Source organism: Cyanistes caeruleus, chromosome 9, assembly GCF_971803275.1.
Source record: "Cyanistes caeruleus chromosome 9, bCyaCae1.hap1.1, whole genome shotgun sequence".
Lineage (NCBI taxonomy): Eukaryota > Metazoa > Chordata > Aves > Passeriformes > Paridae > Cyanistes > Cyanistes caeruleus.
In genome coordinates, this window is record NC_141709.1 from 3,229,249 (window position 1) to 3,248,924 (window position 19,676).

Here is a 19,676-nt window from a genome sequence, read left to right on the forward strand (position 1 = left end):
CATTAAAATATCATCACCTCTTTGGGTTACAGTTACAAGGAGCTCCTAAAAGACAAAAACCTGTACTGAGCTCAGATATTATTCTGAGATGTTTGGTTTTACTTCCTCTATTTAAAAATCTCCCAACAGCAGAATCACACGAGGACTGTGAGGTCTGATATTTGCAAAAGAACTTCAGGAAGTTGTGAATTCAGCACTATGTCTAAAGTCCTTCCCCCTCTTTTTTTTAAAGAAAAAAAAATTAGATCATTTCAAGTGGATCTCCTGCAATTAGTATAAAGTGATGGTACAGTAACATTGCAGCAACAGAAACTGAAAACTTCATTCTCTAGACTATGCTCTCACAAGAAGATAATTTTCAAACTCCAACATGATCTGACTGAAGTAATTGCAAAATATTCTGATAAAAGACTGCAAGTAAATAGTTTCACAGAAATCTCATCTCCCTGCAGTGAATGGAATAAACCCCCCTGCAATATTTTAATTTTGTACTTCCAACACAGTTCAGTATAGGACTTAACAAAAATAAAGCCCTTTGGGTACCAGAAAGCTAAGGCAAACTTGAAGCTAAAATTTGGAAGGTACTATTCACTATTAAAAAAAAACAACAAAACAACAAAATTTGAAAGACCACAGTAACAACCATTATCTTGAAGTTCTTGTGCCACTTCCCCTTGCTACAGCAGAGAATCACTCATTTATCTGCTACTGCATGTGGTGCTTATCCAGCAAAGGTAACAGAAAAATTGAGAGTTTGGCCAAGAGCCATAAAGGAAACTCCCAATGGATCAACATAGCTGTAAGTTATGCTGGGGAAATTCAGGTGGCAGGAAAAGAATAATGACAGAAGCCTTTTATAACCACTCCAAAGACAGAAACAGTGCATGTAAGTGAAAATCTCAAATAGATGTTGAGCTAATTATGTACAGAACAGCACACAATGCTGTAATTCCCCTTCCTTACTTGATAAAGCTTCCAAACATCTCAGAAAGTAATTATCACACTTGAGACCAGCTACCATGAGCCACATGCTGCTGCTGAATGCAAAACAAGAGAGGAAAAATAAACCAAAACAAAATAAAATGAGAATTGTGGCCAAGGTGGTAAGAGGGTGATGGAGCAGAAACTCCTCCCAAACTCACCCCATTGTGACCCATATACCTCAGCAACCATGAAATCACTCCCAAAACGGATGGAGATGACAAAACCCTGACCACACAAAAAGGATTCAATAAAATTGCCTGATGTGTAGAAGACAGCAGAGTTGATACAATTAAGGTTTGCTGCCTTTGGTTTCAAAACAGCCAGTTAACACAGGCTAATTAATAGCCTAATCCCTGTAGGTTAGGTAAAGAGACCATGGGCTCACCATGAAGGACTCGTGTTACTACTGAAATACCAAACTAAAGGATTTGGCAACTGAGCCTTAATATATTATATTGCCAACAGTAGGGGGAACCTTCTCAGCTGGTGAAGAGTTCCTGCATCAGCAATCCCTGACTGACAGCTGGGCTGTTCCAGCCTCCCTCTCCATGTCCCCAGGGAAGTGAATTCTCTGCCTGATGACTAATTCATTACTCGCATTTGTGCTTAGGCAAGTCCAAGCCCAGATCAGGCTCCTTCCAGTGCTGGATTCCTCCTGAGCTGGAAGAACATTTGTTCCATCTTGAGTGCTACCACCACGTTAACCCTGCTCAATCTACTGAGAATAACACCTGGAACTGAACCTGGAGGAGCTGCCTGAAAGCAGAAAAGGGATATTAGTACAGATCAATTCTAGCTGAGCTGTGTTTGGATCTCTAAAGCAGGAGAGGAAGATTTGAAAGCTCTTTTGTCAAGACTTTTGGAGCCTTTGAGGCTTGAGTTCAAAGTCCCATTTAACACCACTGGTAGCAAACTGATCTTCCCCTCCAAGAACACATGGGTGCAGGTAACACCAGAGCCAAAGGCAGTGCCCTCATGCCCATGGAAATGTGAGGCAGGCAGCAGGATTTGAGCCCTGACCAGCTCCTGCCAGGCTGGCTGCACACAGATGAACCCTCCACTTCTCCCCTCACCACCCTCCTCGCTCCTTCCCTTTCTGAGGCCTCTCTGCAAAAAGGACATCTGCTGAAGAGAGCAGCAATAAAGCTGTGGCAGGCTCCCTGCTGCTGATATATTGCTAAAACTCACACCTGATGCATGGGATATTTTTGCAGGATCTGAAGTGCTGACCAGAACCAGCAGTCACTTTTCAGCAGGATCAGGACAGCAGATGGGGCTGATCAGGTGTGGTGAGCCCTGTCTCTATCCTCTCTGCCTCCAACTGCTCAAAATTTCATTCACAATCTGTATTTTACTGGCTTATCCTTTGAAACATGGAGCTTTAATAAACGAGTCTTATTGATGCCACATGAATTAAATCCACACCATAAATGACTGTCAAAATCATCACCTCCAGCATGCAAAATGCAATCTCTATACACACAAGTACCACCTGTGAGCATGATTTAATCCAGTTTGATCACAGACAAGAAAAAGGTATTTTGATTTTTTTCTTTTCCTTTGTCCTCCCTGGGAAGTTTTCCTGTCTCTAGATGATAGGGAGCTGCAATCTCCTAAAGGCTTCACATGAAGCTTCCAAAAGTCATTTTCCTGTACCTTTGTTCACCAAGGTGCAGGCAGAACCAAACCAAGGTGCAGCCCCAAGCAATCTAATGGAGAGGTGTGTTCTCCTGTAGCTGGGCAGGGGAGAAATTGAACCTTTGCCTTGGGCTGCTGCAGAGCTCGAGGACCATGAAACAACATGGAATGCCCTATCAGGCTCTCGGATCATTTCTCTCCTTGCTTTCTGAATGCTACTTCTGATTAAGGAAGACAAAAGTCACACCAAAACACTTGAAGTACAAGCCAAATTGCATTAAGCTATTTATAGAATTCACTTTATAGGTCCATCAGCCAATTCTGCTCATTATCACCCCATTTTACTGCATGGCCTGTGACTCAGTCCTACAGCTGAGCCCATAAAGGACCTGGGTTCACTCTCAGTAACCACACTGTACATGCTGCTGATACTCTGCCATGCAGCATTCAAAACAAAAACTCCTAAAAAACTCATACAAATGATCAATCAGCTGGAACATGAGAGAATTAAAATAAAAAAAGGGGGGTTTAGACCAGCAGTGCCCATTTTTCCCCTACAGCTGACCCAGGAGTGACAAGAAGAGAGGCTGGCACTGAACTCTGCCTCAGCAGATCCATGCAAGGATGGGATCCCAGCAAGGAGGTTCCAGAATAGCAGCCCTGGCCACGTGTCAGAACAAGTCTGCAACAGCGGGACAAGACAGATCCCAAATTATCAGCTCACCCACGCTGATCTTTGCAGCTCCTCTGAATTTTGCCCCACAAAGACATTAGGAGCATTTATAAAAGCATGCAAAAGCAATTACAGTAAAAATAAAAGCAAGGTTATAAACACAGTCTGGATGTCAAATTTGCCTCTTTTTCTATTTAGAGCTGGCATTTCAGCATGCAAAAAATTCTCACTCCCCCTCCAAAACGTGTGCCTGGGGCTATATAGCACATGCAAAATAAATTGCATTTATATTGGTATTTATATTCCCCTCTTCTCAACAACACTGCCTTGCCTCTCTTGTCTAGTCAAATAGCCTGGCAGCTTCTCATCAAAAAGTAGAAATTGGTTTTCCATCTCCTAGGAGATAAACAAGGCTTCCCCCTTGCAGAGGGAAGTCGAGCTGCTGAGTGCACAATTCGAGAAGAGTCAGTGCCCAGAAAGGCTTTGCACCATCCCAGTGATGTCTGTGCCCTCTGTGATCCCAGTCACCACCCTGGACAGAGAAAAACCACTTTAAAAAGTAAATTTATGTATTTTCATGCAGTTTTCTTTGTGATTTTTAGTTAAACATAGACAACTCTGACTCATGGTGCTGCTGCCTTACAACTAAGGAATTTTATGTACTCTTTCATACCAGAGGTTAGTAAAGTATACTTTATACCTCTCCATGGTTTTCCCTTCTCAGTTCCCAAAAGAACTGAACTATAGGATCAGGCTTTCACACTTAGGCTGTTCTAATTCAGGGAAAAAAGGTTACAACACTCAACAAAGGCATAAAACAATCTAAAATATCTTAATGTCTATATAAAAAATATCTTAATATCCATATGGCCGGGTAATAAATAGAATAAACCAGAAATTTTTGAAGTAATTGTTTTTAACAGTGGCTTTGTAAAACAAATATGCTGCAGTTTTAAGCTGTTACTAAAGTTAAAGATTATGTATTTACAAAAAGCATGGTTACATTTTAGAATGAATTCATTATCTGCTGGATGTCAAACTGTAAGACTACAGATACAGTGTTAAAAAAAAAAACCCAACACAGGTGAAATAGTCAACTAGCTTTCATTTTTACTTCAGAAATCAGGAAAGACACGTCACCAGGACTGGGATGACTTTTCACCACATTGTTGCTAATTGTAAAATTACTTAATCAAAGAGACCTTCTCATGTTGAGAGACCGATTGTGCAATAGTCTGTGCGTGCTGTGGCCTTACAGCAGATTGAGAGAACAAAAAGGACCACTCTAGGAAGAGGGACAGCCTTTGGTCCTCCCACTACATCACACAGAGGTGCCACCACTCCACGGCCACTGGCATGTTGCCCATTTTTCTGAAGCATCTTACAAGCAGCTATGATGTAGAATGAAATCTCCTTCCAGGGACACTTTGCTCATTCGCTTGCCCACAGCATGCATTTTTAAAGAGAGAGAAACCAATCAAGCTTAATTCATGTTGCATTATTCACTGAGTAGCTACAGACTCATCCAAAAATCTTAATTGTCTAATAATTCAAGTCACCTATATCAAACACAGCGCCAAAGGAATGACTAGAAAGCCTGAGGCTGCCTCACACACACTAAATCTTGCTGTTAAGACGTCTAGTAAAGCCTTTTTTTGAAACAAAGCAATAAATACTGGCCTCTTCCATAAACATGTGCAGTGCTCTTTATGTGTACAGCCACTGTGCTGCCTGATATCTCACTGCTGTCTGTCTCCCAGCTTTGCAAATCTACTTTCCAACCCTTGAGTTCTGACCATTAACATGAAACCTGGCACATTCCAGCTAAATTGCAAGCACTGTTAATTCATCTAACCACAGACTGGCATCTTAATGTATGGGAAAGCAAATGCAGGAAGGGGAAAAAGAGAAAAAGGAGAAGGGGAGAAGGGGAGAAGGGGAGAAGGGGAGAAGGGGAGAAGGGGAGAAGGGGAGAAGGGGAGAAGGGGAGAAGGGGAGAAGGGGAGAAGGGGAGAAGGGGAGAAGGGGAGAAGGGGAGAAGGGGAGAAGGGGAGAAGGGGAGAAGGGGAGAAGGGGAGAAGGGGAGAAGGGGAGAAGGGGAGAAGGGGAGAAGGGGAGAAGGGGAGAAGGGGAGAAGGGGAGAAGGGGAGAAGGGGAGAAGGGGAGAAGGGGAGAAGGGGAGAAGGGGAGAAGGGGAGAAGGGGAGAAGGGGAGAAGGGGAGAAGGGGAGAAGGGGAGAAGGGGAGAAGGGGAGAAGGGGAGAAGGGGAGAAGGGGAGAAGGGGAGAAGGGGAGATGGGGAGATGGGGAGATGGGGAGATGGGGAGATGGGGAGATGGGGAGAAGGGGAGAAGGGGAGAAGGGGAGATGGGGAGATGGGGAGATGGGGAGATGGGGAGATGGGGAGATGGGGAGAAGGGGAGAAGGGGAGAAGGGGAGAAGGGGAGAAGGGGAGAAGGGGAGAAAGGGAGAAAGGGAGAAAGGGAGAAAGGGAGAAAGGGAGAAAGGGAGAAAGGGAGAAAGGGAGAAAGGGAGAAGGAAAAAGTAGGAAAAGAGAAAAAGATAAAAAGAAAAAAAGGCACAGCTGAACATTTCCTGCCAGAGAAACCTGTCTCCAAGCCCAGCCTGGACTGCCAGGTCCAGTTCCCACCTTTAACTCCTGCTCTACACCCAGCTCTTGGATTATCCTGGGTTTAACACCTCTTAGCACTCAATACCAAGGTGCTGAAGTAAAGAAAAAAAGGGCACAGGACAAAATGACAGAGAGAAACAGTGAAGGGTCTACAGGGGAAACCATATGAGGAGCGGCTGAGACCACTGGGTGTGTTCAGCCTGGGGAAAAGGAGACTCAGCACTGTCTACAGCTTCCTCATGAGGGGAAGGAGAGGGGCAGACACTGACCTCTGCCCTCTGGTGCCCAGGGACAGCAGGGTGGGAATGACCTGGTTTTTTATGGTTGGATATTAGGAAAAGGCTGCTCATCCAGAGGGTGGTTGGGCACTGGAATGGGCTCCCCAGAAAAGTGGTCAGAGCACTAAGCCTGACAGAGCTCAAGGAGCATTTGGACAGTGCTCTCAGGCACACGGTGCCACTCTTGGGGATGGTCCTGTGCAGGGATGATCCTCACAGATCCTCCCAACTGAGAATTTTCTATGGTTCAATTAACTGCCTGTTCCTAAGCCTTGAGCCTGCTCTTTGGTAAGCTTGGGACTCGATTTCTTCAACAGGAATGTGTCAGAGGAGCCTGAGCTGCTGCCAAAGCTGCACAGAACACACCACAAAGCAGAGGAAAAAGGCAGAAGGCTTGCTCAGCAGCAGCACAAGTTTCCACGCTTGTCCACACAGATGAAGCAGAGAATCAGCCACGAGCTGGCCATGGGGCAAATGGAAAGGGTGAGGAAATCCAGCATTTCTACTGACTGCAATCACAAGCTTCCTTCATAAAGAAATAGTGATCAACCTGCTAAACAAACCACCTACCCTCCATGACCTTCTTGGTTACCCTGCATGATCCCACACCACCCTGAGAGCCCCAGAGAGGCTCCCACTGGCTCCAGGAGATTTTCTGAAACAAGTGGTTTATAAGAAGTGAAAAAGCTCAAGTATCTGCAGGCAGGACAGGACCCTGAGCACACCAGCCAGCCCTGAACGTACTCTCACACCACAGCTTCAGAACCTGTGGTCTACAGGACAGTAATGACATCAAACCTAGTATTGGCTGCTTGTCTCCACAACCAACAAATCACCTTCAATCACTCAATCACTACTCACTAGCCTGGGGATAGACTTTCTAGCAGAGCCTGTTGTGTTAGTGATGATTTTAATGTGAAAGAGGGTCACTTTAGATTACACATAAGGAAGATGGTTTTTACACAGTGAGGGTGGGGAGACCCTGGTACAGAGAAGTTGTGGCTGCCCCATCCCTTGAAAGTGTTCAAGACCAGCCTGGACACAGCCTGGAGCAACCTGGTCTAGTGTTTTACTAATTTAATTTACTAATTTTACTAATTAATTTACTAATTTTGTACTAATTTAGTACAGATATTGCTCAGGTGGAAGGATGGTGCAGGTTTCATCAGGGGATTGCCTTGTAAAAAGATGAGAAGCATCTGGAAGAGTAACACTGTCCAGTGGAAGGTGTCCCTGCCCATGGCAGGAGGGCTGGACTAGATGACCTTTATAGGTCCCTTCCAAGCCAAACCACTCCCTGATTCCACCCTGTGACTCCAGATCTGTGCCTAACCTGACCTTTATTCTACATCCACGTTACTCTTGTTACTGGTTAAGCACAATTCAGCTTCTTGGTGCTCATCACCTCAGAGGAAGTCGCTGTACCAGCGGCGTGGGTGGGTGTGCTCTGCTCTCAAGGCACAGAAAGTGGCAGGGCTTGGTACAAAGCAGTCTCTGTGCTGCCTTGCTGTGAGCACTGAACCGCTTCTGACAGCAAAATGACTTCTACATGATCGGTACTCCACGTTTTCACTCAGGCATCTGTGCTCCAAATATTTTAGTGAGCATCCAGCTGTTCTCTCTGGACCCTACTCCAACCATATGCACTGTTTACCTTTCAAATTTTATTGCTCCAAGGGAAGAGAGACCAGACATCATCTCCTTCTCTAAATGCTGGTATGCTGCCAATTTCTCCTCCTGTCCACCGTTTGCACACTCTGGGAGCTAACGTTTTCCACAAGCCCAATAACCTATTTTTCTACAGCTAATGCAATAAATACCTGGCATCAGGTCTCCAGCTGAGAAGGGGATTGTCACGGGATTGTAATTTTTTTTTTGTAGTTTACATACTAATTATAAATACAGAGGCCTACAGACTGAATTACAGCCTAGACAGAATCAAGGAGCTGCATCTGGGGTGTAGGACACCAACCCATTGTCCTCATGGGTGTGTGACAACACGCTGAAATAAAGACAAAGCATTAATATCTTTGTGGCTGCTTCTGATGTGCAGCACTTCTGTTGAAGACTCTTTTAAGCCTTAAGCATTCCCATGTAAACAAAACCTCAAGCCGCTACAAAGTAAGCTTGTGCAATTGGAAATAAATGTTTATTTTGAAATAAAAAGAAGACATCTGCATATATACAGACAAATCTTAAGCCTTTGATCAACCCTACAAAGCATGTCTGCATGTAACAAAAACTGTCAGGCTCATAACTTCTTCTGGAAAAAAAAAAGAATGTGATGTCCCACACCCTACTTATTCACCAAGATTATTTATCCCCCTAAAGAATACTGTTTTGTTTATTCAGTAACACAAATAAATCCAAACTAAAGATCTGTAGCTGTCAGTTAACGGGGCAAGTGCTTTTCGAATGAAAGCAGAAACAAGGGTGGAGTAACATGGGACAGGCTGCCAGTGCTGGCACTCTCAGAATGTCCCAAACTTGCACCTCTTGCTTCCCTAAGCCATCAAGAGTAAACAGGCGACCACAAAGATTACGGGCCCCAGCAGAGGATATCTGTCACCACTAAAGCTTTTCCCCTACCAATTAATGTTGTTTTAACACCAGCTCTTACCTTTGAGTTTGAATTCTACCCTAGAACATCTGTACTCCCCACTCCTACCCCAATACACCATTCCATCCCCACAGAATCAGTGTGATCCTTGTTTGAAAGGTGCCACTGGAACTGGGGATTGGGTTTAAGTAATTTCCAGAATAAGAGGATACAACAGGACTCTCTTGTACCATCTGATATTTCAACAACAATATTTGTTTACACAAGTATTAAAGGGAGGATAAATTTAAATATCTGGAAGGCAAATATTCTAGGAAATAATATTTAGAGTGGCCCCTGTCCATTCAAGCAGATAATGAGGATGAATAATTTACAGCTGCACTTTCCTGTCCGCAGCATCGTAAGGAGCTTGGGGAGATGCCGACACATCTGCTCACCAAGTGGAATAATCAGGAGCACTCCAAGCAAGAGTGGTCCAGTAACCTGTTTTACTTAGGTGTCAAATGGAACAGGAAGCAGTGGGAGTACAAGGAAACAACAAGAGAACAAAACAAAACCAAAAGGAAAAAAAAAACAAAGAAAAAGAAAACCAAAACAGCACGCTCCCAGTGAGGTCAGAATTTCACACTTTTGCTATGCTCAGGTTTTGTCTCTAAATCATCACAGATTCTTGCTAAAGGTATCTTAGGGTCAAAAAAGGTTGCCTGGTCTGCCACACTTGCAGTCAGGCCTTCCTGCCATGCCACAGGAACTCAGGAGCCGTGAATGATATCCTGGGAGCAGCATCCACTCACCCTCCTTGTTCCAGTAACAGCAAGCAGAACACTCCAAACAGCTAAGGAAGCAAACACGCTCCAGAGAACTCTCCAGAAAGCCAAGCAAGTCTCATCATACAACTGGGAATCCAGCATGGTTTGATACCTTTTCCAGTGATGTGCAAGGGATTGAATTAACAGACTGAACACTAATTTAGTACAGATGTTGCTCAGGTGGAAGGATGGTGCAGGTTTCATCAGGGGATTGCCTTGTAAAAAGATGAGGAGCATCTGGAGGAATAGCACTGGCATATAAAAACTGTCATTACAAAGGAGACAGATGGATGGAAAAAAAAAAAGTATCTTTGAACAGATTAAAGAAATCTATGTGTACAGCTAGGAACTGCCAGAAATGACATGCTACAGTCTGGAATAACTCACATGGAACACAGGGAGCCACAGCACCTTGTAATTGTGTGAGGGGGCAGCTATAAACAACCTCTTCCTACTATACAGCCTGGATTGGTTTTGCTTATCCACCTCTACAAGGCTTTTTGTTAAAAATCACAGTCCGTATATTACCCAAAAGTAGGAAAAAGCAGATAGACATGGGTGTGATTCAATGTAGCACAGTGAGAAGGGTCACCATATATCCACAGAATAAACTGCACAATCTGGAGCCAAGATCCTCTTCCCAGCAGCACTTTGTCCACTAAAGCAGCACAAGCAACTTTCCCTTGCAGACTTTAAGAGTCATTCTGAAGTTAGGTTTGTTTACCCACCCACAAACAGAAAATGCCTAAATACAAACCCAAAGAAAGCTATTCATGATGGATGGCTCACCTATTACCTTGCCTTGCTTATTATTTACATGCCTTGGTTGGATAGCACTTTTTTTAGTTGTTATAAAGAATTCCCAAAGTGCTTTCAGCATTCCACTAAGCAACAGGAAGCATTTCTGTCTACACACAAGTTTTACTGACTTAGTAAGCAGCCTGCAGCAGAAAATGAAGAAATTCATTCACAAATGCCAGATCACACATGCAGCCGAGCAGAATAAGAACCAGGAACAGCCTCAGCTTTGCTGAACAAAACTCCCTTGTCTTCACAATCCAATATATTATCCAAAGATTAGCTTACAATTCATGCAAGGTGAATCAAAGCCAACTCTGGAGCTCTGCAGCGTGTCTGTGATCAACGAGATCAATTAGCAAATGGATTTTAGTTAGACCAGTCTAAAATGAGATTACATTAGGCTCATACTGGGAGGCTGGGTTTCAGTAGCACAGCTCTGTAGTTTCTGTGCTAAGCTCACAGCAACACAGAAGTATCCATTGCAAAATCCATATTAAACTGGAAATATGCAGGCCAACAGCCAGCCCCTGACAGTAGCTACTACATTCCTTCTCAAAATGCAAGGAACGTGCTCCATCTCCTCTGATAGGGACTAGAGCAGTGTTCTGGGCACGGTTTGTGTGCAGCCACCTACCAAACCTGGCCTAAAGTTTCTATGAACAAATGCAGAAGGGCTTAAAAAAAAAAAAAAAGTATGTAAGCAACAGGGATGGAAAAAAGATGAAGCACAAAAGGTGAAGGAATTAGTGTAACTGCCCTCAATTAAGGGTGGGTCAGGCAGACAGACTTCAATAAAAGTAGTTTAAAACACTGTAGATTATATTCTCTACAGTAAAGAGGAAAAGACCCAACCCCTCCAGAAATGAACAGAACATTGTTCTACTGATGGAAACTGTCTTAGTTGCTTTCCTTTTGTTGAGGTTTTTAATGCATCAAAGGGGGCAGAAGCACAAGTTAAAATTCTAACAGTGTTTAAAAGAGCATAAATATAATGACATTTCATTTACCTCCTCTTTCTTTGCCAAATCTGTTTACACACAAACATCACAGCACATTACAGAACACCACTGTAACACAAGCACTGAAATTAAAGAAATCAAAATGCTGAATTTACAACAAGCAACTCAAGCCCACCTTGAAACCCTAGATAACCGTAGCCAAGCCCAGGAATTCCCATTCCAGCATCAGACTACAAACTTCCATTAGCACAGACACCATTTGCTCACACTGTCAATAATAAACCAATGGACAGAAGAGAGGAAATTAAAAAAAAAGGTCTTATAATTGCTGCAATCTCCCATAAAAATATTGCTGGATTTTCAATAACATTAGTAAATTGTCTTTAAAAGTTACTGTAGTCAGTTTGGCCTACACAGAAAACTTCAGTTCCTCTTAGTCTTATTCTGTTGGGGAGACAGGTTTGTGGGTGGGTTTTATGCAATTTTGCTACTTTAAAATAATAAAGCAAGACTTTCCTCTTTGCCAGTGCATGCTGAGTTTTCCAAAGATAACCCATAGATTTTGGATTATAGGACCATATTCTTTAGAAACCTAGTTCTAGGACCTGTACTTTAGAGAAGTCTGACTCTTTTAACAAAATTTGCAGGATAAGTTGAGTGAGCTACTAACAGTCAGATTAAATTTAAAAATTACACCTGCCTGAGCATTGCTTCCACAAAGTCTTCAGCTTGAAATGCACCTCTGAAGAGTTTAAGGACAAACTGCCCCATCCTACACACACTCTCTTAAACTATTAATTATTGCAGCTCGGGTTTTAAAATTCTAATTGAAGAGCAGGTGGAGTTAAGTTAAATTAAAAAAAAAAATCACATTTTATTAACTACGTCACACCTCATTTCCCAGTTCTAATCAACAAAAGGAAAGTAATTAATGAACTAACATGAAGAATGACCAGCATTACTGATGTTAGACAGCTGACTTCACCAGGAGCAGCACTTGTTCTCCTTCTCTATAAATACACAAGAAGCCTAGGGCCATGTTCAGAAATTAGTAAAATTAACTCTGCAATCAAAGTGAAAATAATAAAGGTAAGGAGGTTATAAAGCAGTTGGAAATCCACATGAAGGGCAAGAAAGTAAGGAGTAAAGCAACACAGAGGCAAAAACTCTTCAGTACTTTAAAGACAACAAAAGGAAGAAAGATACAGAAATTAAAAGGCTCCATTAAGAAATTTTGCACAGATCATCACTTAATTAAACAAACTATTTAAAATGCAGTGAGCTTAAAACCAAACACCTTACTGGAATAACCTAGAGCAGTCAGAGGCGATAAACACATGCAAATAAGAAGAGATACTCATGTCCACATGGGAGAGGCAGCACAGCATTCAGGGAGGAAAAGAACAAAAGGATGAGACTCTTCCAGCACAAATCACCAGTAACAAACCAGGAACCAGTGTCTCTCCAGCACAGCTATCTCCCAGAGTGGCTGGCTCTCACAGGAAAACAAAGCTCTATTCTCAAGCAACGAAGAAAATACTTCCACCACTGAATGACCTTATAAGCAAGAGGAATCCAGCTGTTGCTGTCTCAAACTATACAAAGATATTTATTGTCCCAATGAAAGAGGACAAAGGGTTCTAACAATCAGAAATAGCACGCAGGCTGTGAAAGGCCAGGCATTTGCCCATCAGGATATTAAGTTTACCAGTTTAGGAGGACTGAGGACAGAAAAGTAGCAGGACTACGTGTCCAGCACCCAGTGCCAAGAAAAACACAACTGTGGGTTACAATTTGCTTACCTTCTATAGAAGGGGCCTGGTCCACAGCTGCATATAGCATTTCTTTCAAAGCCTGCAAGGGAAAAGCACAGAACAAGGAACACAGTTAGGATTAAGAGGTAAAAAAAAAAAAAAATACACTGTTTTGATACACCTGTTTGAAAACAAAAGCAATTAAAGCCCTTTTATCCTGCAGACTGGCACAGAAAGCTATGGTACGTGATGTCAAGGCTATCACACGTATTTCTGTTCACAAGTGAAACAGGTTCATGTTTACTGACTGCTTTGTCTAAAACCTGTTCTCTTACTAATCTATAAAATTTATTCCAACTGTACATTTCAGCATCTTCACTCAGAAAAATGTTTCCCAGTCAGTAGGATGCTAAAGGCTTTACATTAAAAAAATGAAGAAATAACAAGAAAACCTGAAGTGTTGCGTGACACAGAGGAGTTTGTCAAGGCAAATGGAGGAAAAGCAGCCTCAGGGATTTCTCACCACTGTTATACAGGAGCACAAAAACACACATACATTCTAAAGGCTAAAGACAACATGATGAAGGAGATTATGGAACCAAGGGTGACGGCCTTCTCTAGAGGTGGGAACCAAAGGGCAACATTAACACCAGCCAGAATTAATTAATTAATCAGGTTTCAGGTCCTGGAGGCACCATGAGCTACCTTGCAGCTCCTTTCTGGAAGGGCTCTTTCCCAGGCAGTTGTTAAGGTGCTGGTGTTGCTCCAGGCACACATTAAAGATCTGCTCACTCACATCCCCATGAACTGAATTCAGACCAATGACTGAAGGAATGAGGCGAGTTCAGGGGAGGGTCTCAATGATGATCAGGGGGTTGGAGCATGTCTGCTATGGAGACAGGGTGAAAAAGAGCTGGGGGTGCTCAGCTCCAGGGAGACCTCAGAGCCCCTTCCAGTGCCTAAAGGGGCTCCAAGAGAGCTGGGGAGGGACTTCAGACAACAGCCAGGAATGACAGGACAAGAGAGAATGGATTCAAACTGACAGAGTGCAGGCTTGAATAAAATATTAGGGGAAAAATTCTTCCCTGTGAGGGTGGTAAGGCCCTAGCACAGGTTGTCCAAAGAAGCTGTTCCAGTGTCCTGGAAGTGTTCAAGGCCAGGTTGGAACAACCTGGTTTAGTGGAAAGTGCCCCTACCCATGGCAGGAAGTTAGAACAAGATGACCAAAACATTCTAGGGTTTTATCAATAACCTGAACCATAATTTGGGAATTAGAAGCCACAGGGAAAGACCCATTCCTACTGCAAAGTGATTTGCTTACACACACCTCACATCTTAAAGCCCATACTGAACGTATGCCCTCTTCCACCACCACAAAAAACCGAACTTACTCCCTCACTTTTGAGCCCACAGAAATCCAACACAAAAAAGTCATTCAGGTCTTCTTAGTTCCTATCTATTCTGTCTGATTCTCAACATATCCCTTACTTGTATAAACCTGAAAGATAGCAGAAGCAGAGGTGTGTGCCATAGCACCCCAGGACAAAACCTCCCGGCCTAAATGACAAATCACCCAACACCCTCGAGGTAAAAACCACCAGCTCAGCAGCTGGGAACTGAGCACTGTTGTAACACAGTGGTTACCATCCTGTTGGGTAAATACAAGGTCTAAAGGACAAGTCTGTTTATCACAAGATATCCAAGGTGGCTGCTTACACCGGCAGCTCTGGCATCTCTCAAAGGTCTGGCTCCTGTGTCCACAGAGGTCTCAACAAAGGTCACTTGCATAATTGTTTTCCCAACTAAGCCACTGCTGGATGATCCTCATTCCAGCAGCACAGCTCTCCTCGACTGTTGGTGCTTTTCTAAAATTCCCCAGGAACACTGGCCACTTCAGTCCCTTTCCCCCGTGACTCACTGGTCAGCAGCACATGATCTGCCCCTGCACACCAAGCAGTCAAAAAGTCTTCCTCCTTTTCCATCCCACTCGTCATCCTCACCTACCAGTAACTTTTTCCATGAACCACAACCACATGCCACAGGCTAAACAAACCAAAGAGACAGCACACTGAAAGTCACTGTAGTAATAACTCATCTCTTAACCCACCCAGAGGTAAACCCAGTGTAATTCCTGTCTCTGGTTTTATCAGTCATTTAAAAAAAAACAAAAAACAAATTAAAAAGGACAACACTGACAGTCCTGCACTAAACAATCTTGAAAGCTGAAGGTGTCAGTCGTCCCAGAGACCTCTCCCCATGCAGACTGACATAGCACAATCTGGCAGCTGCAGGGCAGCAGATTTTGTTACTGCTTTCCTGACCTATATATGTAAACCAATAACCTGAAAGTGAAAGACTCAGTGCTCCTTCACACCTAAACTATTTAGTCCTCTAGATTACAGAATTTTAGAGCCGATCGTTTACAAAAGTTATCCATCACTGTCAATGTGAAACACTTAAGAATTACTCTTCCTGCCCTCAAACTAAATAAAATGGGTTATTTCCCTGCTTTAGACTGTGCCAGTGCTACAACTCACACAATCAGTAAACTTGTGGAAATACATATGAGAGAAAAAAAAAAAAAAGGCAAAAAAAGAAAACACTTGAAAATGCAACCATCAGACCCTAACAGTGAACAAAATCAAGGACAAAAACCTTAAAACACTCAAAAAACCCTACTGTTTTAAAAGGAGTCTTTCAAACCACTTCTGCTCCTCTAAGCTCGTCCGCTAACAGCCCGAAGGACAAATAGTGAAATAGCACAACAGATTTGTGTCAGGAGGTGGCAAGCCTGGGTGTGAACTGCCTATCATGAAGCTGGGTTTGACGAGCAGAATTGGCCACCTCCCAAAAACTGAAAGCCTGTTTCTTCAAGAGAGACTCTAAAGGCAAGCAGGCAACCTCAGCTATCAGTTTCCTCTCCCCCCACCTACTTCCTGCTGCAGGTGGTGTCTGGGAGAAATGATGCCTAAAATTCAACAACCTGTTTCTCTTCTGCAGCAGCAAAAGGACTTAAGAAAACCTGGGATCTCCCTCAAAGGGAAGGGAGGTCACCTGCTCACACCTTTACCCACCTCTCCCATGAACTTTGCACCTGTAATAACTGTTCTGCTCCTCCTCCCTCCCCAGCTGCTGCAATTTCAAAGGTATTATGTACTTTATCTATAAAAATGCCACCAGATTTCTGCAGAGAAACAAATTCAGGCCAGATTAACTGCAACCAAACAGCCATCTGGCAACTGTGCAAGTGAGTTGTACAGTTCCATCAGCTGGACGTGCAGACACACACATTTAAAAGTCTGAGCAGGCAGAGCTATGTTCTCCTCCTGAAAGCGATCCAAAGAGAGGGACACGAGAGCAAAGGAACCCAGGAGAGTTTGTGGATAAACAGGACTAACAACCCCAGTATTTCACTGCATCAAAAATGAGCATTATACGCAGCAGAGCACACTCTCAGCCAAAAAAAAAAGCAGCATCAGCTGAAATCCATGCGAGAGTTACCTGAATTTTTTCAGCACCAACTATGTGGAAATGAGAATTCAGTCATCTGACATCAAAAAGTTGGGATTTTGTTTGTTTTCATGCTTTTCCTGTTTTCCATTTTTCCTGTTTTCATAGTTTTCCAGAGGAACTGAAGGGTAAATGAATGGCACAAAACTTTTAAGGCAAAATGGCCATAGTTTGACAGGCTAGGAAAATGTGATTCACTTTACAGAAGAAAATACACTGCCAGATCCCCTAAAACAAGGTGAGCAAACCTTTTCACTGCTGCTGCCAGGGTAAGGTACATCCACATCATTTCATGCAATCTTTAGAAGGGAAATTGGGGATGGAAAGCCATATCAAATCAATCAAGGTTTGTGTAAATATGAATAGCATTCATTGCCATTTTCCCTCTTTTCTGTAAGCCAAGTGCTCCTTCTCAAAAAGCAGATGTACAGTAATGGTCACTGCAGAGCTTTTGCTGAAAGAAAATAAGAATCTAAGTCACACCTATTAAAATATATCTTACTTTTGCCTGTTAAAAGAAAATTAATGTATTTTTCTCTCCCTAAAGCTCTCACCCTTACTACCAGCCCCTAAACCCTGGCAACTTCCATACTTTTAAGCACACTTAGAATACTTAAACTGAATATTTTTGGAGGGAAAGAGCATGTTAATGGTAAGAAGTTTTGAGGACTGTCAGTTGTTAAAGACCACCTGAAAGTGAAACTACATTTTTAGGTATTAAAAACACAACGATCTCATTCCTCTTTCTGATGTTATCACCAACAGATTACACCTGGTCTGACTGGCAAAGCTCCCCCAGGCATGCTCACTCCAAACCCCATCCAAGGATCTCACAGGTTACCTGGGTCCTGCCACACTCCAGGAATCCAATGAAAATAACTACAAATATCAGAGCAGAAAATTAAGAGGGCATGTAAGCTTTACAACACAGAACGTCTTGGAGGAAACAATTTTTACATTATCTTTTAGTCCTTTCATGGGGAACAGCTTCAAACTGAAAGAGAGCAGGGTTAGATCAGATATTATGCAAAAAAATCTTCCCTGAGGGTGGGGAGGCCCTGGCACAGGTTGCCAAGAGAAGCTGTGGCTGCCACATCCCTGGGAGTGTCCAAGGCCAGGCTAGATGGGGTTTGGAGCACCCTGGGATAGTGGAAGCTGTCCCTGCCCATGGCAGGGGATGGTACAAGAGGATTTTCAAGGTCCCTTCCAACCCAAACCATTCCAGAATTGTGTCATCTTAAAGGTGACGTGCTGGAAACAGGAAGAATCTTTTCAGAGTTAAAAACCTACCCGGGAAGATCTCTCACTCTGAAAGGGTGGTTCCCGCTTTAATTAAGAAGGAAAGGATAGAAACTGTGAGGTGAAGAAACATTATAACACTATTAAATATACAAATAGTGTTTTAAAATGTTACTGTGACACCTTCTGTGAGCAGCGCAGCACACAAGTAACACAAGGCGAAGTTTTAACCTCACATTTGCTGAACGCCTGGGAATTTTTCTGGACAAAGGAGGGCTGGGTGCTTTTTGCCTCGGGAATAATCAAGTAAACGGAGGTAGTGCTTGGCTTTTATGCACTGCACCCACACGACCACCAGTTACTGAATAATAAATGCCAGGCTATTCCATCACTGTAAAATGCATGAGAAGGAGGCTGACTCACATCCAGCCAGCTGCAACAAGGCAAACAAAGAGTTTGAAAGTTGTTACTGAAAGGGAGGGTGAGGTTTGTGTTTTCGTTCACCCCACATTAAGCTGTCTATCCTAGGAGGAGATTACTTTTGATTAGAAAGAGTAACAACTTGAAGGAAGTTTTTACTGAAATCTACATTTTAAACTGGGATGGAGGAAGGGAGGATGACATAATAATAGTGCCCCAGTTAAAACAGCTGAAAATTAACCTCCCGTAATGAAAACAGTGGCAGAGGAGCAGCGGAGCTCTTCACACATTAATCGAGGTGTTGTAGTTCACTGGGTCTCCTTACCCTCTTACCCTCAGATCTTTCACCCTTTCATTTCCCCCTTGCCTTCCCCTCCAACCCACCTCCACAAAGCTGCTCTTGGGAAGATATCCAAGTTTTCTGTTTCCAGGAACAGAAGACAACTCTCACAGGGATAACCCATCAGAGACATGATGCAGAACTGGCCCTTTATTTTATCAAGACAATGGTTTTCCTCCTCCTCAAAGACTGATGGCATTATTTGGCCATCTAGCTCTCCACATAACTCAAGGAGATCACAATATTGTTGTAAAGCCAATTCCAACTGTGATTTTTATTTAAACATCCGTTCCTCTGCAGTCAGGTAAAGGAAAACAAAGGAAGAGTGAAAAGGGCAGATATAAACTTTTCAAGAACGACATTATAACAAAGCAAGCTAAGATAAATGTGGTTTTCCTTGCAAATGCAGACAGATTAATAGGCATAAGATAAATAAATTGCTATTATAGTCCTAGGGAGAAAATACAGGCCCTCAAACAATAACAAATGTTGCGTGGTTTTAAGTGAGTCAAGCAGTCAAGAAGTTTTGCTGATCGTGGCAGTCCTATAATCAGCTTTCCGTTGTCTAGATTTAATTATTACTTGTGGAAAAGACGTCGCCGGCACCTGCCACTTTTACTGCTGACACTGGAATAGGAAACGCTTTTACTACAAATAACCACCTCCAGCTCTATCCAGTTCAACCCAAGCCCAGAACCGGTGTGATAAATCTGAAACGGTGCAATCAGCGTGACCTTTAGCAGGCTGGCACAATAAAGTCCAAAAAAAGCTGTATTCTGCAGATAATTCACGATTAATGCAGCACAACTTGGTGCAAACAGTGCTCACAAACGGCCCGACTGGAGCGTGAAACAGCGAGATGCAGAGCCTTACTTAAAAATGATCATAAAACGGGAGTTGATGGGGGTTTGGTGCCTTGTTTTGGGGGGCTCGGGGGAGTTGATGGGGGTTTGGTGCCCTGTTTTGGGGGGCTCGGGGGAGCCGAGAGCGGTACCGGTGAGCCCGGCAGGGTGGCCGGAGCTGCCCAGCCCAGCGGGATCGTCCTTGGGAGGCCGGGAGCCTCTCAAAGTCACCGCTGCT

General features: G+C 43.3%; 1 protein-coding gene across 5 annotated transcripts in view; it reads right to left on the reverse strand.

Annotated features, from left to right (window-relative positions):
- Positions 1-19,676, reverse strand: part of XPR1 (xenotropic and polytropic retrovirus receptor 1) — a 104,536-nt gene that overhangs the window by 84,205 nt on the left and 655 nt on the right. For 4 of the 5 annotated variants that reach the window (XM_086902066.1, XM_086902063.1, XM_086902062.1 and 1 more), the window contains one exon: positions 13,136-13,187. In XM_086902066.1, coding sequence (XP_086758192.1) covers positions 13,136-13,187 — 52 coding nt within the window. Of the gene's footprint in view, positions 1-12,635; positions 12,830-13,135; positions 13,188-19,676 lie in introns of those variants that run through there. The other variant, XM_086902064.1, reaches the window with a different exon arrangement.